Source organism: Haemaphysalis longicornis, unplaced genomic scaffold (genome assembly GCF_048455015.1).
Source record: "Haemaphysalis longicornis isolate Haplotype H1 unplaced genomic scaffold, Haemaphysalis longicornis Haplotype H1 scaffold_8, whole genome shotgun sequence".
NCBI classification, from domain to species: Eukaryota; Metazoa; Arthropoda; class Arachnida; order Ixodida; family Ixodidae; genus Haemaphysalis; species Haemaphysalis longicornis.
In genome coordinates, this window is record NW_027526445.1 from 112,355,799 (window position 1) to 112,372,410 (window position 16,612).

Consider the following 16,612-nt stretch of genomic DNA (forward strand, 5'->3'; position numbering starts at 1 on the left):
GGTGGATTTAGATGAATTAAGATGGTGAATTAAAATGTTTAAGGTTGGTTAACGTAGATATTAAGGTAATGGACCTTTTTCCAGTAGCGATCTGCGCATACGCGGGCTGCCGGTCCGCCATTCTTGGCAGGCGCCTCCGGCAAAATAAACAAAAGGGCGCCCCCCAGCTTTCTGGTTGGGGAGATGCTATACTGTCCAGCGCTGCGCGTTTTTATTTTTTCTCTTTCAACAGATCGAAGTGGGTTCGTAAGTGCACACGAAAAGGGCTTTCTAGGAAAAGGGGCAAAGACATTTGAGGCTGACCACGCTGGAAGTACATGCAAGCCAGTGAGGGAGCAGCAAAAATGAAAAAAAAAAAGTAAAGAAAAAGGGGCGCTTCGACCACTGCAAATTAGTCACGGGAACGACGCCTGCTACCGTGATATTCACGCGAAAGGCATGGGTGACCGGTTGGTGCGGAAGGGGCTACAGTACCAAGATACTTTTTGTTTACGAGTTCTACGAAAGCTCGACTTTTTGCGGGCGTGCATTGCTGCCAATTTTAGTTCGCCGTGGCGGCCGCTAGGAGGATCGGTACTGGAAAAAGGTCCATTTTGATAAATGAGTTCAATTCAGTTCAGTTCAGTTGGATTAGGTGGATTAGAATGGAATAACATTAAGGATGGTGAAATAGCATGGCTGCTGCGTCGACAGATGGACGGGTACATAAAAGGTACCAGGCGCAATACTACGCCAACGCTTTCGCCTTCAACGCACGCGGACGGCTTAACCGCCCCGAGAAATTTGTTTAAAGCCTGGGAGGAGTAGAAGAGCGGCAGTTTAGTCCGCGAGGTCTTTAACGCGGTCGCGCGGAGGCCTACTCGTTGCTAGAGGGCGTCAGCATAGTCCGCTACCGCGACGTAAACACGCGCCGCGACACGTGCATTGTTGGCCTCGATTCGCAGTTTTCGCTGCGCAGCGAGATGGCCATCTCCGATGCCGGACAAACCGCTTACGCGGCTCGTGCAACGCTTTCGGCCATCGCGCGTGCTGGATACCGGTTTTGGGGAAGATGCGCACTCCTTCTGGGTCGCCGTCCCCGCCACAGGACCCTCCTGGCGTTGTTTTGGAAGCGGCGCGCTACATTATAATGGTTACCCCGCGCACAGGGATGCTTGTAATAGGTGACGCGTCCAGCGAAGCGGACACGCTTCGGGATCGGAGAGCGTAGCCGCTTGGTTGTTGGGCGTTCCTCAGGGCGGCGACGTGGGTGCTACGCTTTTCCGGAGAAATGTTGCTCTATTGGGGTCGATGCTACAAAAGCGAACTAGACAATTCAACACCAACTTGTAGAACGCACGATGCATGTTGTGCCTTTGCAAATTTTATAAGATTGGTGTTAAGGGGTGCGAGTGTGTCATGGAAGCCCCTGCGCAGTCTCCGAAATGTTGGCCCTTATTCTGATGTTCACGGAACGTATTAACTCGGTGTTGGTGCATATGCGACGTTCACGGTTCTCGTGACTTTGACGCTGTTTATGTAGCGGCTTCACCTGGTTTAATTTCCCTAGGCGTCACTTTATCCGCTGTTGCCACTCGACCCCAAGGAATATCTCTGGCGCCCGTACGTATCACCGGCTGGAGCGACAGCGGCACGCTGGGGCTGGTCTGTCGGAAAAGATAACGCGGTCATGAATAGTGTGATGACTGATTGATCGGATAAATATTAAAACGAGCCACAGACTGCTGTTACGGGCCCCGCTGTGTGGAAAGGCGCCCTTATTCCCGGATACCTTGGCTTCTGGTGGCAGTCCTCGCCCTCGTCACCAGGATGAACTGGATGTCGAAGTGTAGACTGGCCGGGAAAGCCCTTTACTGCTCGACAGAGGGATTGGGTATTGGAGTGAAGTCTGGGCTTTTCTGGCACTGGGACCGGTTTTGGGGGCACAGTGGTTGGCAAAATAACTGAGGAGAGTAGGAAGAGGGGGGGGGGGGGGGGGGGGGGTTAGTCCGGAGTTTTAGAGCGTGTTTTAGATGGCGTATTAAGCCGTTATTTGTGCGAAACCCGACTCCAACATAGAACCTAACTGCTCCAGGATACCTTTCACCACATTTACTTCGCTGCACGTTTTGGAGCAAGCGGAGATGTTCCAATGACTCGGCAGGGCACTGACCGTTGAAATGCGAGCGCGGAGACGTCTGAATAGCCATTGTAGAATGAAGTGTCTTGTTCGAATCTCGCGCGAAAAAGTCCATACGGGCTCTTACCGCAGGGATAATTGTTGCCGGAGCACCGTCCGGCTGTATACGTTGGCTTCCTCGACAGAACAGAACGAGCGCTCTCGTGGCGTCTCCATTATGGGCACTGTAAAACCCCGCGTTATGTATGACTTGAATGCGAGCGCAATCAACCTCTCTTCATTCATCGGCGGTGGTCACGACCGACCCAGTTCACGCTTGTCACGCGGGCCGCAAATCATCGCTCGTTCTTTTTATTTCCCGGTGAAGACACTAAGTGTTTCGCTGCCACATTTTATACTGAGGCTGAAAAAGCCCAAAATGTGGACGAACGGCAGCTCCAGCTTCTTGTTTCTTCTTATTGTTATTTCGAGCGTACACGCGCGTACAATTTGTGTAGACATAAATGTTAATGTGCAACTTCTCCTTCGTGCAGTGGAAATGATGAATGGATAGCTGCGAGCGGACTGCTGAAACTGCCGTCACGATCTACTATGAGGCTAGCAGTTGGGTTATAATAGACACACTCATTTCGTAAGAACAACGTGACCCCAAAAGCAATAGAAAACGCTACTATATTTCATATGGCTTTGCGGTCACATTCCACTGGATGCCAAGATTCGCGTACCGTAGCATCGCTGAAGTGTAAGAAGTGTGAGCTACTGTCCTAATAAACGAAACCAATGTCGGTAATGTGCTACCAGTAGTAGAAGCAGCGCGTAAAAAAAGCGCGTTTAAATATATAAGTTAATCGGCGATTAAATGCCCTTTTGCCAGTTTCGAACCTATAGATGCACTGTCCAAAGGCCACAATTTGCGCGACTCCTGAAAGCCGCACTGCCACCTGATCTTAACCGCAAAAGAAGCGACGCTGGTGTTCGGAAATAGCCGCTTTAGAGGGGTGTGGGACACTGTTCGGTGTTCCGAATACCTGGGGTGAGGGCAGTTCAATACGGATCCTCAACGCTGAATTTCCGGGATTGTTCTCGCGCTGTTCGATATGAGCAATAATTCGATATAAACAAGTATAAGCGTGTTATGCTGCTGCTCGGAAAATCTTTTTTTTTTTTTTTAATGACAGCGAAGCCTTTTGGAGGTAGTAACAGTGTTCTTCAAATGCTTACCCCAACAACCGTTGTATAACTTTCAACCTCCTATATGCGCCATATAAAGACGCAACCTATAAACCACGTTGAAAAACCGAACCCATCGAAATTCACGCTTTGAAGGGCCGAACCGTACTTTGATAACCTTACGCACGACTGGGCGCCATGTTTGCGTTCCTCCGAAACTGGCACAGCCGTTAGGGTCGTATACCTTATTTTTTCTCGTTGTTACGCCTCATGCTGCAAAACAATGTTTCTCTTACTTGCTCTACGTGCTAAGCGAACGGCTCCGCTCGAGCGCAGACGATATCGGACGGTGCACAGCAGACGACGCCCCGGTGTATACGTTCAGCCGTCGGCTGACAGCCGCGCTATGGTAGCCGCACGCTCCGGCATTCATTGGGCCGCCTAGGAGTAGCAGACGATTTGTGATGTTATCGCACTTAATGTCCCCTTCTTTGCGGCCGTTCTCTTTCGGCCGTTGTCTCCGACGGTAGGACGTGTGCCCCGCCACCGATAAGTGACGTTGCATGCAGTGTAAACGTTCGATGGATTTCCCGAGGCATTCGGTCGCTCCTTTATGACCGCTTTGCCGACCCGCTAACCCAGTTCGAACCACGAGCGCGCGCGCGGCGAGCGTGTCGTTTAGCGCGCACACACCCCGCATGCGCTGAGTGTGTACGAGCCTGATACGCGTGCGGTGGCTTGTAGCCCGTGCTTGTGTGCGCATTGAAAATAGCCTTCCTTTGTTCTCGCCGTGACGAGTTGCCGGAGGAATTCCACTCGAGCTGTCGGGCGGATTAATTGGTTGTCTGGATTGTGGAAGCTAGGGTACCGAAGGTCGGGCTACTCAACTCGGACGTATGCTTTTGTACTTTCTGTTGGCCGCGGTTTTGTTACTATTGTGACGCCAGCTCCATCATCACTAGTCATGCTCCGAAAAAAGGGGCTGTCTTTTTCATCTGAGTTTGCAATCTGTTAAAGTGCAGTGGCAACAACTCTTCTGTTTATTTGCCGACTAGACGAGCTACGAGTTCCGTCTGTTTATTTTGGCTTTAGCCTTTTCTTGTGCGTGTTTTACTTCGTAGTTCCTGACAAGCTCGCGCCGAGTACGATCTCTAATAGGTGTCAGTCAATGAATTATCGTCCACGAGCACCGCCTCCATTGAGAGGACGGAGGAAGGTCTTTTAAAGGACAGCCGGATATGGTTGACTTCGCCCGAGGAAAGGGAGAGGTCGCCCAGAGGACGCCAGAGAACTGCCGCGAAAGGAGAAACAAAAACCGACTCGCCAAGCCAAGCCAAGCCGCTCCCGACTGTCGCGGTATGGCGGGGCGCCTTCTTCAGGTAGCCGCGGCTACCTACGCATGCCTCGTTTAAGGCGATCGAACTAGAAGCCACTGCCTCCCGGCACTCCCAGCCATGCAAGGGAAGGAGCGGACAAACAAAAACAAACCAGCCTCCGGAACGCTGGGAGTCCGGGGCGGCAAGCCCATGGAGAAGACGATGCGCGCCGCACGGCTCAGAACGGCAGCCCTTCTTTTTGCAACCTAGAAACTACAGCAGACTCCTCTCCCCCTCGAAACGCCTTCCACCGCGGCTCTTACAACAGCTCGCATCACAAGAGGTGTGGCGTGCATTCCCGGGCTCCCTCCCTCTCCTCCGTCCGCCGCTGCGTTGCTTCTGTCCTTCTGGTACCTCGGCCCCTCTTGCGGAGTTACACAGGAAGCTACCCTCTCCCCTCCCTCGTTCATTCGGTGCGCCTCGATAGCAGCCCCAGATCTAACCTTCTCCACCTCGCACATCTAGAGCTAGAGCAGCATTTGAGGGCCCGTGCAACACGGCAGGCGCCACTTCGTTTTCTAGCTCTCGCGGTGGTATTGGTTTTCTTTGTGTCGTCTGCTGCTGTGGACTGTCCACAGTGAGTCCTTCCAATGGTGGCGTTCGGTCTTCTGCGATGTCTGCGCGGATCGGGGCCTACCAGCCGGCTTCAGCTTCCACAATCACTCAAAGCCTTGGCCGTACTCACTTCGCCTCGGTTTTGCCTATCCTCGAAGACTGGATGTTCTTTTCTTGCTTCCAGCGTCGGCCGGCTCGTGGCCGTTCTGTGGCCCTTTTACGCGAACCGTTTTGGCCTTTGCGGCAGCCGTTTGCTTCTCGCTGCCGGCCTGTGCACCGGTCTGCTTGCCAGCCGGACGGTCGGCCGATGTTGCTGACCCCGCAGATTAGCCGGAGAGGGGAGGGCTCTCCTTGCGTGGCGGGTAACAGCGGGGGGTGCGCTCGCGCGGGGGAAGGAGTGAGAGGGGAGAGACCCAGAGGCTACGTCCCTGCTCTCTGGACAGTAGATGCAACCAAAAGCGAGACAGCGGTGGAGGGCAGCTGGGGGGAGGGGGGCGGCAGCCAAAAATCCGGTAGCTACGAGCACTCAAGGACGTGCACCGGCAAATTAAAGTAGCGCGATCTTCTCGCCGGCCTGCGGGGAAGCCGAAGCCGAGCGGGAAGAGGGAAGGAGCACGCAAGCACACGCAAGAGACGAAAACGATGGACCGTGGAGAAAGGAAGAGCAGCAGGTGAAGAAGCGCCATCACTGGGAGGGCTTGGGGAAGAGGCGGCAGGATTGGCCGGTCCTGCTTCTGTACAGGTCTGTCGACGACGACGTCCTCCCGCTCAGCTGCTGCCGTCCCTCTGCTACTAATACTAGCGGGTGGTTTCCTCTCTGAGTTCTCTTTTCTCACTTTTGTTCTTCTCGTCACCGACGATCGACCTCCGAGAGCTTCTTTTTCCTCTTTTTTCTTTCTGCTCTTGTTGTGACTTCTTTACTTCGTGCCGTCCGCTTGTCGTTCAACGGTTGGTGCGTTCCCCGCGGATCTAGCGTGGCGGAGGTCGCCGATCATTTTCGTTGTTGTCCCCTTTGCTTTTGTTTTCTACCAGCGTTTTTGTTTCGATGGTTGAGCGGTTCCCCGTGTGCATGCTGCCGCGTCTGGCAGATGCTCTTGTGGACGCTTTCGTTTGATCTCGTTCTCAGCTTCCTCTCTCTCCCGCGTTCTTGTCAACTTCGGGTCTTGGAGCCGAGGGAAGCAATTCACGGAGTAAGAAGGGCGAGGAGGACGTTCCACTCGCCTGAACTTGTCGCACCTGGCCCCCCTCTCGATCTCCTGTTCTTCGCTTTTTTCGTCTCTTCGGTTGACTTCACCGAGCTTGTCAAAGAATATTACGACGCGGTCCGCGATGCTTCGATGGAAACGACGCAACGTCTGCTGTCCTGTTCCGCTTTAGAGAGCGCCGAATCTGAGGGTGGGCCGGGCCGGCTTCTTGGTGTAGGGACAACGAAGGGAAGCTTGTCTCCGAGGTCCTTGGCACGAGCGTGAGGCGAGGGGTGACTGGAGAAAGTAGTCGTCACGGTTGGCCTCCTGGGGTAATAAATGCGAGTTTCTCTGTGAGGCCCCGTCAGGTGTCTGAGGGTTGCGATGTCCAGCGCCCCCTCCGAGGCCATAACTGACAGCTCGGAATGTCAAGTTTTAGGACGCGGCCTTCAGTGTGTCAGTGAAGTTGCGTTTGTTGCCGGTATGAGACAAACAGAAGAATTGACCTTATTGCCGTCGCCCTTGGCCCACAGGTGGGAGAAAAGTATCGCTTGGCCGCTCCTCTAGCAGTGCTGCTTTATCTGAGCACGACCCGCCGCGGTGGCTCAGTGGCTAAGGCGTTGCGCTGCTGAGCAAGAGGTCGCGGGTTCGATTCCCGGCCGTGGCGGCCGCTTTTCTGATGGAGGCGAAAAACAAAACGCCCGTGTGTACGAGATTTCGGCGCACGTAAAAGATCCCTTTCAGGTGGTCAAAATTAATCCGGAGCCCTCCACTACGGCGCGCCTCATCGCCTCCGTTGCGTCGGCGCGTTAAACCCTACAATCAATCAATCAATCTGAGCACGAGATTGTCGGCCTTTCAAAAAACCCATTTCGACAACTGCAGGTGCGTTTAGAAACATCGGTTTGATACTGCCTTAGTGTACTGAAGTATGCTTTCACGAGCATAACTAAAAGCTTACCAAGAAAAACGGACAAAAGTGTGCTAGTTTGTAAAGGAGGCCTCAAAAGTTCAATGATTAAAAAAGAAAACACAGGGGTCTGTAGTTCGTACCACAAGCTGCATGCAGCACTGTGGAGGCTACATTGTTGTCAATAGAGTGCCCTCTGAAGGCTCCCAACTTACCGTGAAGGGGGTTTTGAAAGGGCCTTTCAGTCTCACCTCTCGGCAGGTGGAACCGCAAGGCCCCGACGCCTATTCTCGCTTTCCTTCACCGTGAGTAAGGCGTCCTCAGTCGGCGCTCTATTAACAACAATGTAGCCTCCACAGTGCTGCATGCAGCTTGTGGAGCGAATTATAGGTTTATTTGTCTCGAGATTTCGCGGCCCTGCCTCCTTTAAACAAGCTATAGAGCCGCGAAAAAGGAGCGCGCCGCGATAGTTCGGGCTATAAATGATAGTTTATAAGCGGCCCAGTTACAAACGGCGCATGCAATGTCCCGCTTAAACGAAGCTTCCCACGTAGTAGTGGTACAACTTCACTCGTTTTGTAAGAGTGTACTTCTCTTTCTACCCAAGCAAGAACGTCGCTCAAATCTGCGTTGCGTTAGTTTGTTCGAATAAAGTGACAGCTTACAAGCGGCCCAATTTTCCCGGTCTATTTGTCCCACACAAGTATGCAAGCCTTCCACCATATTGCCCCGCTTACACGAAGCTTCCTACATCCCACACACTACAGGTGCAACTTCACACCTGTCATCGTAGCCTACTTCTCTTTCTAGCCAAGTGAGGAAGTATCTCAGGGGTGCATTGCATTAGTATTTTCGAATTAACCAACAGCTTATAAGCGGCCCAATTTGCCCGTTCGATTCAAGGCCCACACGAGTATACAAGACCCGTCGCACAACGTCCCGCTTACGCGAAGCCTCCCACATAGTACCGGCACCACTTCACACGTGTTATACGCGTGACGCGCCAAGCCGTCGTTCGGCTCGTGTGCGCGGGGCAATATTCGCGGCGGCGAATGTGGGGCGGACGAACGCGGGCGAAACTGCGGCGTGCATGCCCACGCACGCTGCAGGTATCGCGGATCTCTCCGCCGCCAGCCTTCACCCTTTAACCCATCGAGCACGGCTGACCCGGCAGCGCGGCAGACCGGACCGTGGACCGGCACGATCGGTCGGCAGCAGAAAAAAGAGCGAAAACTCATCATCCCTCGCTGGCTGGCAAGGCTCGACGACCGCAAGGAGAAGCCACACTGGCCGCGCAAGAAGCGAATGCTGGGTGTTTTCTTCTTCTCCCTCGTACGCCAGGGGTTTCTGTTTTTCTCTTTTCAGTTTTTTTCTTCTCCCCTCAGGCCCACGCGCGCAAAACAACTCGCTAGGCGACCCCCTTTGAGGTCGACAGTAGTCTTTTACGGTCGAAGCGGAGTAGTTCGACGTTTTGTGTCGTCTGCTGCCCGAGATGAGGAACGTGGCTCAGGATGCTGGGAGTATTTGCGCACGCGCGCATGCGCAGACTTGCGAGTATAAGAGGTTGGCGCACACGCGAGCGGTACCCCCCCAATCTGACGCGACTTGTCTTTGCCGTCTCTGGCTGGGCGGAGAGGGGGCATTCGCGACTGCTTGCTGCTACTTGATCGGAATGACGGAAAGCGGGCCTTGCCAAGTTCGCGGTGCGCCGGAGACTATGGAAGTTTTGTCTGAGTTTCCGTGGCATTGGTCCCCTTTACGCAACTCAGACTCTCGGCGGCCGTTCTCTGTTCCTCGGAGAATGACTTTCTGTCATTCTGATCACGTAGTCTTGTCTAATGTCAGGTCTTGCGCCTTGGCCTTGTATAAAAGGTCTTGTGTCACTGACCTTCCTCGTCATCAGCCCACATAGCGACAAATGCGCCCATACGCTTCCAAAGGGCAACGAACTTGTACAAAAGACACTTGTACAAAAGACACTTGTACAAAAGAATCTAGCGACAGTCACTGAATTCGAGATCTTAGGCCCTACTACCGTAATGCTGGGCATAGCTGTTTACGCTCCGTTCCTACCTTTCATGTTCCCGTTCCTACTTTCTCATTCTTTCCAATTTTCCCTTTCCCCACGTGCAGGACAGGAAAGTAGGTAGGCTACAGCCTGGTCAGCATCCCTGCCTTTCTATCCCCCCGTGGCTGGCGCGTTTGATTGGAGGCAATGCCCCGAGATGGCGAAAATTACCTTCTGCGCTTGATGAATAAGAGCCCAATTTAGAGGCGTAATGAGATGTCGTTAAGGACGATCTCGGTGTTTCTCTCGCCGCTAACCTAACGGCTTTTCAGTGCAGTGCACGCATAATCGCCGATCTTAGCGTGACCTATGCATTCGCCGAGACGTACGCCTACTTTTCCCCCTCCCAGTGGCGTTTGACCCCGTAGTGCAGTGGGCTACAGTGTAACCACCTTCTGCTTCGCCCTAACTGTTTTAGAACAGTGGCCGAGTTGATGGCCAATGAAGGCCAGCGTGGCAGTTTTTGTTGTTATTTCGTCTCTTTCGTGCTTTCGGTTTTTTTTCTTTCATTTCCCAAAGAAAAATAAATGTTGGACACGTGGTTAGAATATCGAAAGTCAAATAAGCATGGTGGAAAGAATTTCGGCGGGGAAGATGCTAACGGGCGGATGAATTAGAACCAAATAGCACTGGTTTATATTTACAGCAACAGCGAGGATAGATTTGATGAATACCTTTTAGAGGAGCTATTAATCACTTACAATCTCTCTCTCTCTCTCTCTCTCTCTCTCTCTCTCTCTCTCTCTCTCTCTCTCTCTCTCTCTCTCTCTCTCTCTCTCTCTCTCTCTCTCTCTCTCTCTCTCTCTCTCTCTCTCTCTCCCCTGCCCTTTTTATTCTTAGCTAGCTTTTTAAAATTCTGAAGCAAGAAACTTTCCGCTCCGTATAGAAATTGACTTTCCATCGTGCACTACTTGGTTTGTGATTAGCAGCACTGTTTGAACTCAAGCCTGAGTAACAATGGAGAGTAGGGGATCCCGTCATCTGCAAAATAGTACGCGTTTCACGCTGCGCTTAGTTCTCTGTGAAGACCTGTGCTTTGACCACGTGCGGTATAGACTCTCCATCATAAGCGCAGCGTCTGAGGTATTCGGTTGCGACCAGCGAGTTCACTCGTTCTTAACGCTGACGATGCAGTTAGGCTTAAAGGGGCCATGAAGACGCAATACAGCGTTGTTCAATTTGAAAGAACTAGCCTTTGATACCTCTCTTAGCTCCATTCCAACCACGAAAGAAGTTCTTTATTCGAACAAGAGCCAAGAAGCAATGAAAATTTTCAAATTTCGCGCTGCAGTGACGTAATATGGGCAGGAGGGACGTAATATGGGCTGGAACTAAAACAGAATTATCTGTGTGCTAACTTCACGTTAGCAAACAAGTGATTCAATCAAACGGAACTAGAGAATCCACTAAAATAGCCCAGACATGTTTTTTTTGGCTGTGGCTTCGGCTTTGGTAGGCGGCCTCCAATCACACAAAGAAGATTCTGTGACGTCGTAGACAAATTGCCGGAGAGTGGCTGGCGGGAGTCGCCACCGCTTTATCTGTTTCCCTTAGTATCTCAATTATTTGCTTTAAGTTTGCGTTAAAATTGGTACCATCGTTAATAAGACAAAGAAGAGTTTCTAAGCAAACAGATTTGTATTTTGTCTTGATGGCTCCTTTAGGGATATCGTTAACGGCGCACAAACCGCAGACCTGAGTTGCGCACAAGGACAAGCGTACATTGCGGGCGAGAATGTCCCGTGTTGGCACCGAAACGTTAATTTCACGAAATTTTGTTCTCAGCGTTCTCTGGTTTCGTGGAAGCTGGCGCGCTGAAAACGCCAACGAGATGCGTCGTTGTTAGAACAACGCGATTGATTTGTTTAACAACTTCCAGTGCGACAGTGTTAAAGACTGAGTAGTTTAAAACTCGCGTGTGCCGCAGCTTTAATAAATAAATGAGAAAGATAGACATGCAATGTACCGCCCTGTTTTCTTTTTTCATTCTTCTACTACAAAACAAGATTGCTCCACAAGTTGGCAATGTTAGAGCGCTAGTCGTGTACGCAATGCGGTGTGAGCCAAGTTGTGTGTTTCGCGAGGCTAAATTTACGTTCGGTAAAGAAGAACAAACTACTTAGCGGCAAAAAATTACGCACCCTCGACGCCAGCGGGCAAGTGAAAATTATTTCCGCGGGGAAATCGTCGCACGCGGGGCGTGCGGGACTTTTTTGATTCTTTCCACACCTTATACATGCGCCACTCAGACGTACACGGAGCCGCTTATTACCTTGTACGCACGAACTTTCCGCATGAATGCGTTCCCCTGCACACGAATCGAAAGAAACGAAGAAAGGAAGAAATAAGAATGACAAATCCGTCCACTCCTCCCTGCCTGCTTCGAATGCGAACGCAGGGCGATCACTCATGGGAGTAGGCGACGATGACACTCTTCAGCTGCAAGATCGATGTGAGAAGGAAAAACAAAAGTCCAGAAAAGCACGCAGGCAAGACGCCGGTATCCTCTGTTTGTTGTTTTTGTTTATTTGTTTGTTTTTTTCCCAGCTGGAGAAAACTAAGGGGGGAACGACGGGTGCACATCATCGCCGCCGCGTTGGTGGGGGCAGGGACTGACGAGGCGGCGGTGGCGAACTCGGCAGCCGAGCGACCCCGTCGCCAAAACACTCGCACGCGAAGAAGACGACTTGGCCGAAGACGAAGAAGCAGAACGCCGGCGGGAAACCCGTTCGACGAGTTTGCCGGCCTCCCTCCTGCTCCCGTCTGGTTCCGAAACTCTCGACTACAAGACGTCAAACTACCACGCACGTGTGTCGCGTCTTCGGCAGGCGCGCACCTGTGCCGCAGAGCGCGGACGACTTTACGACCTCTCGGTGTTGAAGAATTTCGCCCCGCCCCGACCGACCGCGGTGTCGTCTTGCGTGTTGTTGTTGGGCGGGTGTCGTGAACCAGGTGCCAGCGGAAAAATTAAAGCGGCCGGGTTTGATGATGGCGGCGAGGCTTCGTCGGAAACTCCTCTCTAGACATTTTGGCGGGAAGTAAATTCCCGCCAAAATTCCGCATTCCGGAGAAGCTGCCTACTACTTAGGCCTTATTGGAGGTTGCCTGATGCCGTTATGTTGCCAAGACGCATGAGGCTTACGCTGCTTTACGAGAACGAAAGCAGAACACCGTAAGTGAATGAACGGCCGCAAGAACAGCTTCGAGGCGTCGACGAGTGGCCCGAGTAGCTACGTACTCGGTGACGGATCAGCGCTTCGCGGAGCACTTCACAAGCGAACCGTTCGAGAGCCCCTGTAGCGTCTCTGACAGGCTTTTTAAAGCGAAGCGCCTCTTCCCGGTTTTGCGGGCTACGGCCGTTGCTGCTTTCTAACAGGGCACGCTACTGAGTATTTTTTTTCTCTCTATTACTCGATTCATGATTCACAGTGTCATTTCAGTACCTAATCCTGAAGCCTTCGCATTGCGTTGTGCTAAACTAGAGTTGCGGCGGCTTGCTTAATTCTTTTTTCTGCGGATGAAATGTGGCTATTTCGCTATTTCCACATCTGTTCGCTCGAATTTGTGCCGACGGGGATCGTGCCGCCTAGCTTGCCATCTTGTCAGTGTATATAACAATGATGCCTTCTTTATATATGTGGTAGTAGCGTTGTACAATTACATGTGCATGTACGTGAGCGCGATTTGCGTGGTCGTCTTCTTGACTTTGATGTTGCCTTACCTATATTTTTCTGATCTAAGTTGTACTACCCCCCCCCTTCCCCCCCACTGTAATGCCTCAGGCGCTGTGGGTACTGTGTAAATAAATAAATAAAATATTAAAGATGGAGTCGCTGCCGTGAACATCGTCTGAATTCTCGAGGCTTGCCAGCGGTTACTAGGGGTGAATAGGTGTCGGTATTACCATCTTTGCGTTTAATTTACATCGTTATAAGTGCAGGAAAGTTCTTATCAAGTTGCCTGTCAATTGAGGCGATCACGTTGTGGTTAACCCTACCACGTAATAGGTGCAACTAGCGTCACTAAATAAAGGCTTTTAGAGTATCGGCACTCTTTTCGGTCATTGTTACGTGCCGCCAGGATTTTCATTGGTCGGTCGGCAGCACGTGATATTTGTTTACATATGGGCGCAGCCATTTTGTTTCTGGGCACCTCTCTCTCTATCTCTGCTGTGCGGACGCTAGAGCGGCCGGTCGCACTCTGCCCGTTACAACCAGCGGCGGTTTCGTTGGGAGAGATGGCAACACTGCCAGCCAGAAAAAAAAGGGCCCCCAGACGCTTCTGGGTGCACGAAGTGGCGGTACTCTTAAGCGTAGCTTATTTAGTGATTCTAGGTGCAACGGCGCACTCAACGTTCTTCGTCCCAATGGAACCTTCTCTGATACAGTTTGAACTCTACTCTCTTTTCTTTGTTGCTGCTTTAAAGACAGTAGTCTTTCTTGGGCTACTTCAACCCGAAACATTCGGCCTGTCTGTCTGTCCCTAGATTCAGCCACCCTGCCTAAGGATAAAATAATTCTGAAACGACAAGCTCATGTGGGCAAATAAGCTTTCCCGAACCACTAAGCATGGCACCACACTTCATACCTGCCAACATTGCTCAGCAAAATTGAAACATTAGGCATATTTGAGGCAAAACATCAATGCAAAAATGGTTCACGCAGTGTTCTTTTAATTTAAAGTACATGTACGCTCGATATTTGCACTAGCAAATAAAAAGATACGCTTTGGAAGCAATGTTTTGACCCCGAAAATACCAAAGGCGCTCGCTCCGAAGCCTTAGACTTCGTGCTGCCATTCCGAGACGGCCAACGGTAACGAAAAGTTCTGAAAGATGGCGCGCGAGAAGTGGAACGTGGTCAAACCGAACTGACTTGAGCAAACTCCCCTCCGTGTTTATCGTGGGATGCTGCGTGACAGGAGGACAAGAGCGAGAGAGGTGGACGGGGGAGGGAAGACAGGCATTTATGTGGCAAGCGCGGCAATTGCAGCTAAATGAACGGATACGCGGTCATTTTGTTGTCTAGTAGTACATAACATGACACGTTCTCGCCATTGTTTTGGTCCCGACATCTTCAGAGCTGATCACTCGTATTCGTTCTTACAGCACCGACCAGCACGGCGTCTGCACGCAACGTGCCACTAGCAGGACAGTTATGCGCGCGTGATCTCGATCTGCACCCCCCCCCCCCCCCCCTTCCCCACCTCTTCTCCAGCTCTAGCTCTGAGGCGAACTTTGCGGGGCAAGTAGGAGCGTGCGAATCGATGTAATGCGCAAATTGCAGCTCCAAAGTCACGCGAGTTCCTGCAGCCGACTATAACCGAAGCAGGTGTACACGTTCGAAAGCCGAGTTGCGGCTATGACCCCTGGCGATGCCGCTTCTTTCCACTTCTATTGACGCCGAGCCAGTTTTAGTGCGGCGTCTGTCTCAGACTATTTATCACTGGAGTTTCGAGGTGAAAAAAGAAGCTGACGCGAAGCTGAGCTCATTCGGGGAGGTCTGGTTTCCAGCCACGCGTAACTAATTATTAAACGCGTCTCAAAGATAATACGTCGGTGCTTTGCGTCTTCTCTGGCCTGACGAAATTGAACTTTCACTGGGATACTTTCCGACAATTATGTCTAATGCATTTTTAGTCGCCTCTTGAGCCCGTCCGAGCCTCTCTCCCCAGAAGGAACCCTCGTTAACGTCTTCAAGTTGACAGCTTCGAGATGGGTGCGAGGTGGCGTGCAAGCCGCGTACGTTGATGGTTCAAACTGTAATTGCTGATTTCCACGCATCAAAAGTCACTACGTCGATTGTCTGCAATATGTGAGAGCATCCTGTATCCGAGATTCCTGAATTGTTTTTTTTTCTTTATGAGGTTATCTTCAGTCGCTGTGAAATCATCGATGTCACTTCTTTTTCTTGGAAATTGCAACTCCGGCATAAATTTCAAATAATTCACTCAGACATGTTGCCCGTGTTGTTGCCGTCGTGGATGATTACTGGCATAGGATCTAACCTATCCTTATAATAAACCATTTGGTACACAAAGGCTGACATCAGCGTGACTACAGCGCGCTTCGACGTCGGCTTCGAGCGAATGCTTCGTATCTTGGGTGCGGATGCGAACGAGTTCGCACTGCCACTCCGTGCGCGCACGGCCCGTGTTTAGCTCCTTCATTTGTGACGAGCCTAGAAGGCTTGTAGCGATACAAGTAGCTAAGCAATACTCCACATTAATTGAGAGGTACCGCTCTCATCTAAGTTATTGCAAGCGTACTGTTTTCTTGTGCCCGCCTGCATTCCGTGTGCAATTTCTGCAGTCGTTATAAGCGTTCTTCTTTCCCCTTCTCGCAGGCAAACTTCTGATTCAGAAGACTCTGGTGACGCACAACTCCGCCACGCTGCAATGGAGGATGCGGCAGTACCCCACCCCGTACCCCGGCGTCTTCTACACGCCACGATACGCCGGATCCGACACGCGGTGGACGAACGCTGAGGTGAGGCAGTACGCGAAAACGACGTTACTGGGGCCTTTAAAGGGACCCTGCAACGTTGATCGACCGCGCTCTAGGCTACAAGGGACACAGTTTTTATAATAGACAAACGAAGGAAGTGGACAAAGTGCGTTTGTCTTCTTTAATAAGTGTGTTCCCTGTAACCTAAAACACAGTCGAACAACAGGCAAAACCAACTAGCCCAATTCGTTACCTCACCGACTCTGCAACACTCCCGATATAAACGCTTTCACTCTTTCCTTCGAGTCTGAAAGAATTTCAAAATCTATAGTTATCGCCAGCACGGAGCGGCACTGCGTGATTTTCTCGTTGCAGGAGACCCGCATTTTGTTTCTGCTTTGCTTTTGTGACACTTTTTTTTTCATGTGGCTACCTAATGCCTTCATTGCTGCGACTGAAGATGAGCCGGCCAACAGGCGCTACAACGCTCTAAAGACGTCATTCGAGCAATCGAAGAACGCTAAGACCGGGAAAGAGAGAAAAATGTTTTGAGTTTCAAAGTTATCTGATAGGCGCAGAGCAAGAATTTTCGGCTGAGGTTGTTTGTGACCCCGTACATCGAGTACTGGCTGCATTTGTTGAGTACGTTTTGGAAGCATTTAAGATTTAGAAATAAGTTGAGAAAAAGTGATGCAGGGTCTCTTTAACTCCAGAAGACCAGCTTGGCTCGTTTGAAGGAACTGCATGCCCTCTCTGCGGGCTTTAAAGGTTCTGATATTTTTTTT

The 16,612-nt window shown here is 51.3% G+C and overlaps 1 protein-coding gene across 5 annotated transcripts in view; it reads left to right on the forward strand.

Moving 5' to 3' along the window:
• The window catches only part of LOC144149908 (uncharacterized), a 165,144-nt gene that overhangs the window by 93,719 nt on the left and 54,813 nt on the right, over positions 1-16,612 (forward strand). For all 5 annotated transcript variants that reach the window (XM_077681635.1, XM_077681638.1, XM_077681639.1 and 2 more), the window contains exon 2: positions 15,727-15,869. In XM_077681635.1, coding sequence (XP_077537761.1) covers positions 15,727-15,869 — 143 coding nt within the window. The remainder of the gene's footprint in view (positions 1-15,726; positions 15,870-16,612) is intronic.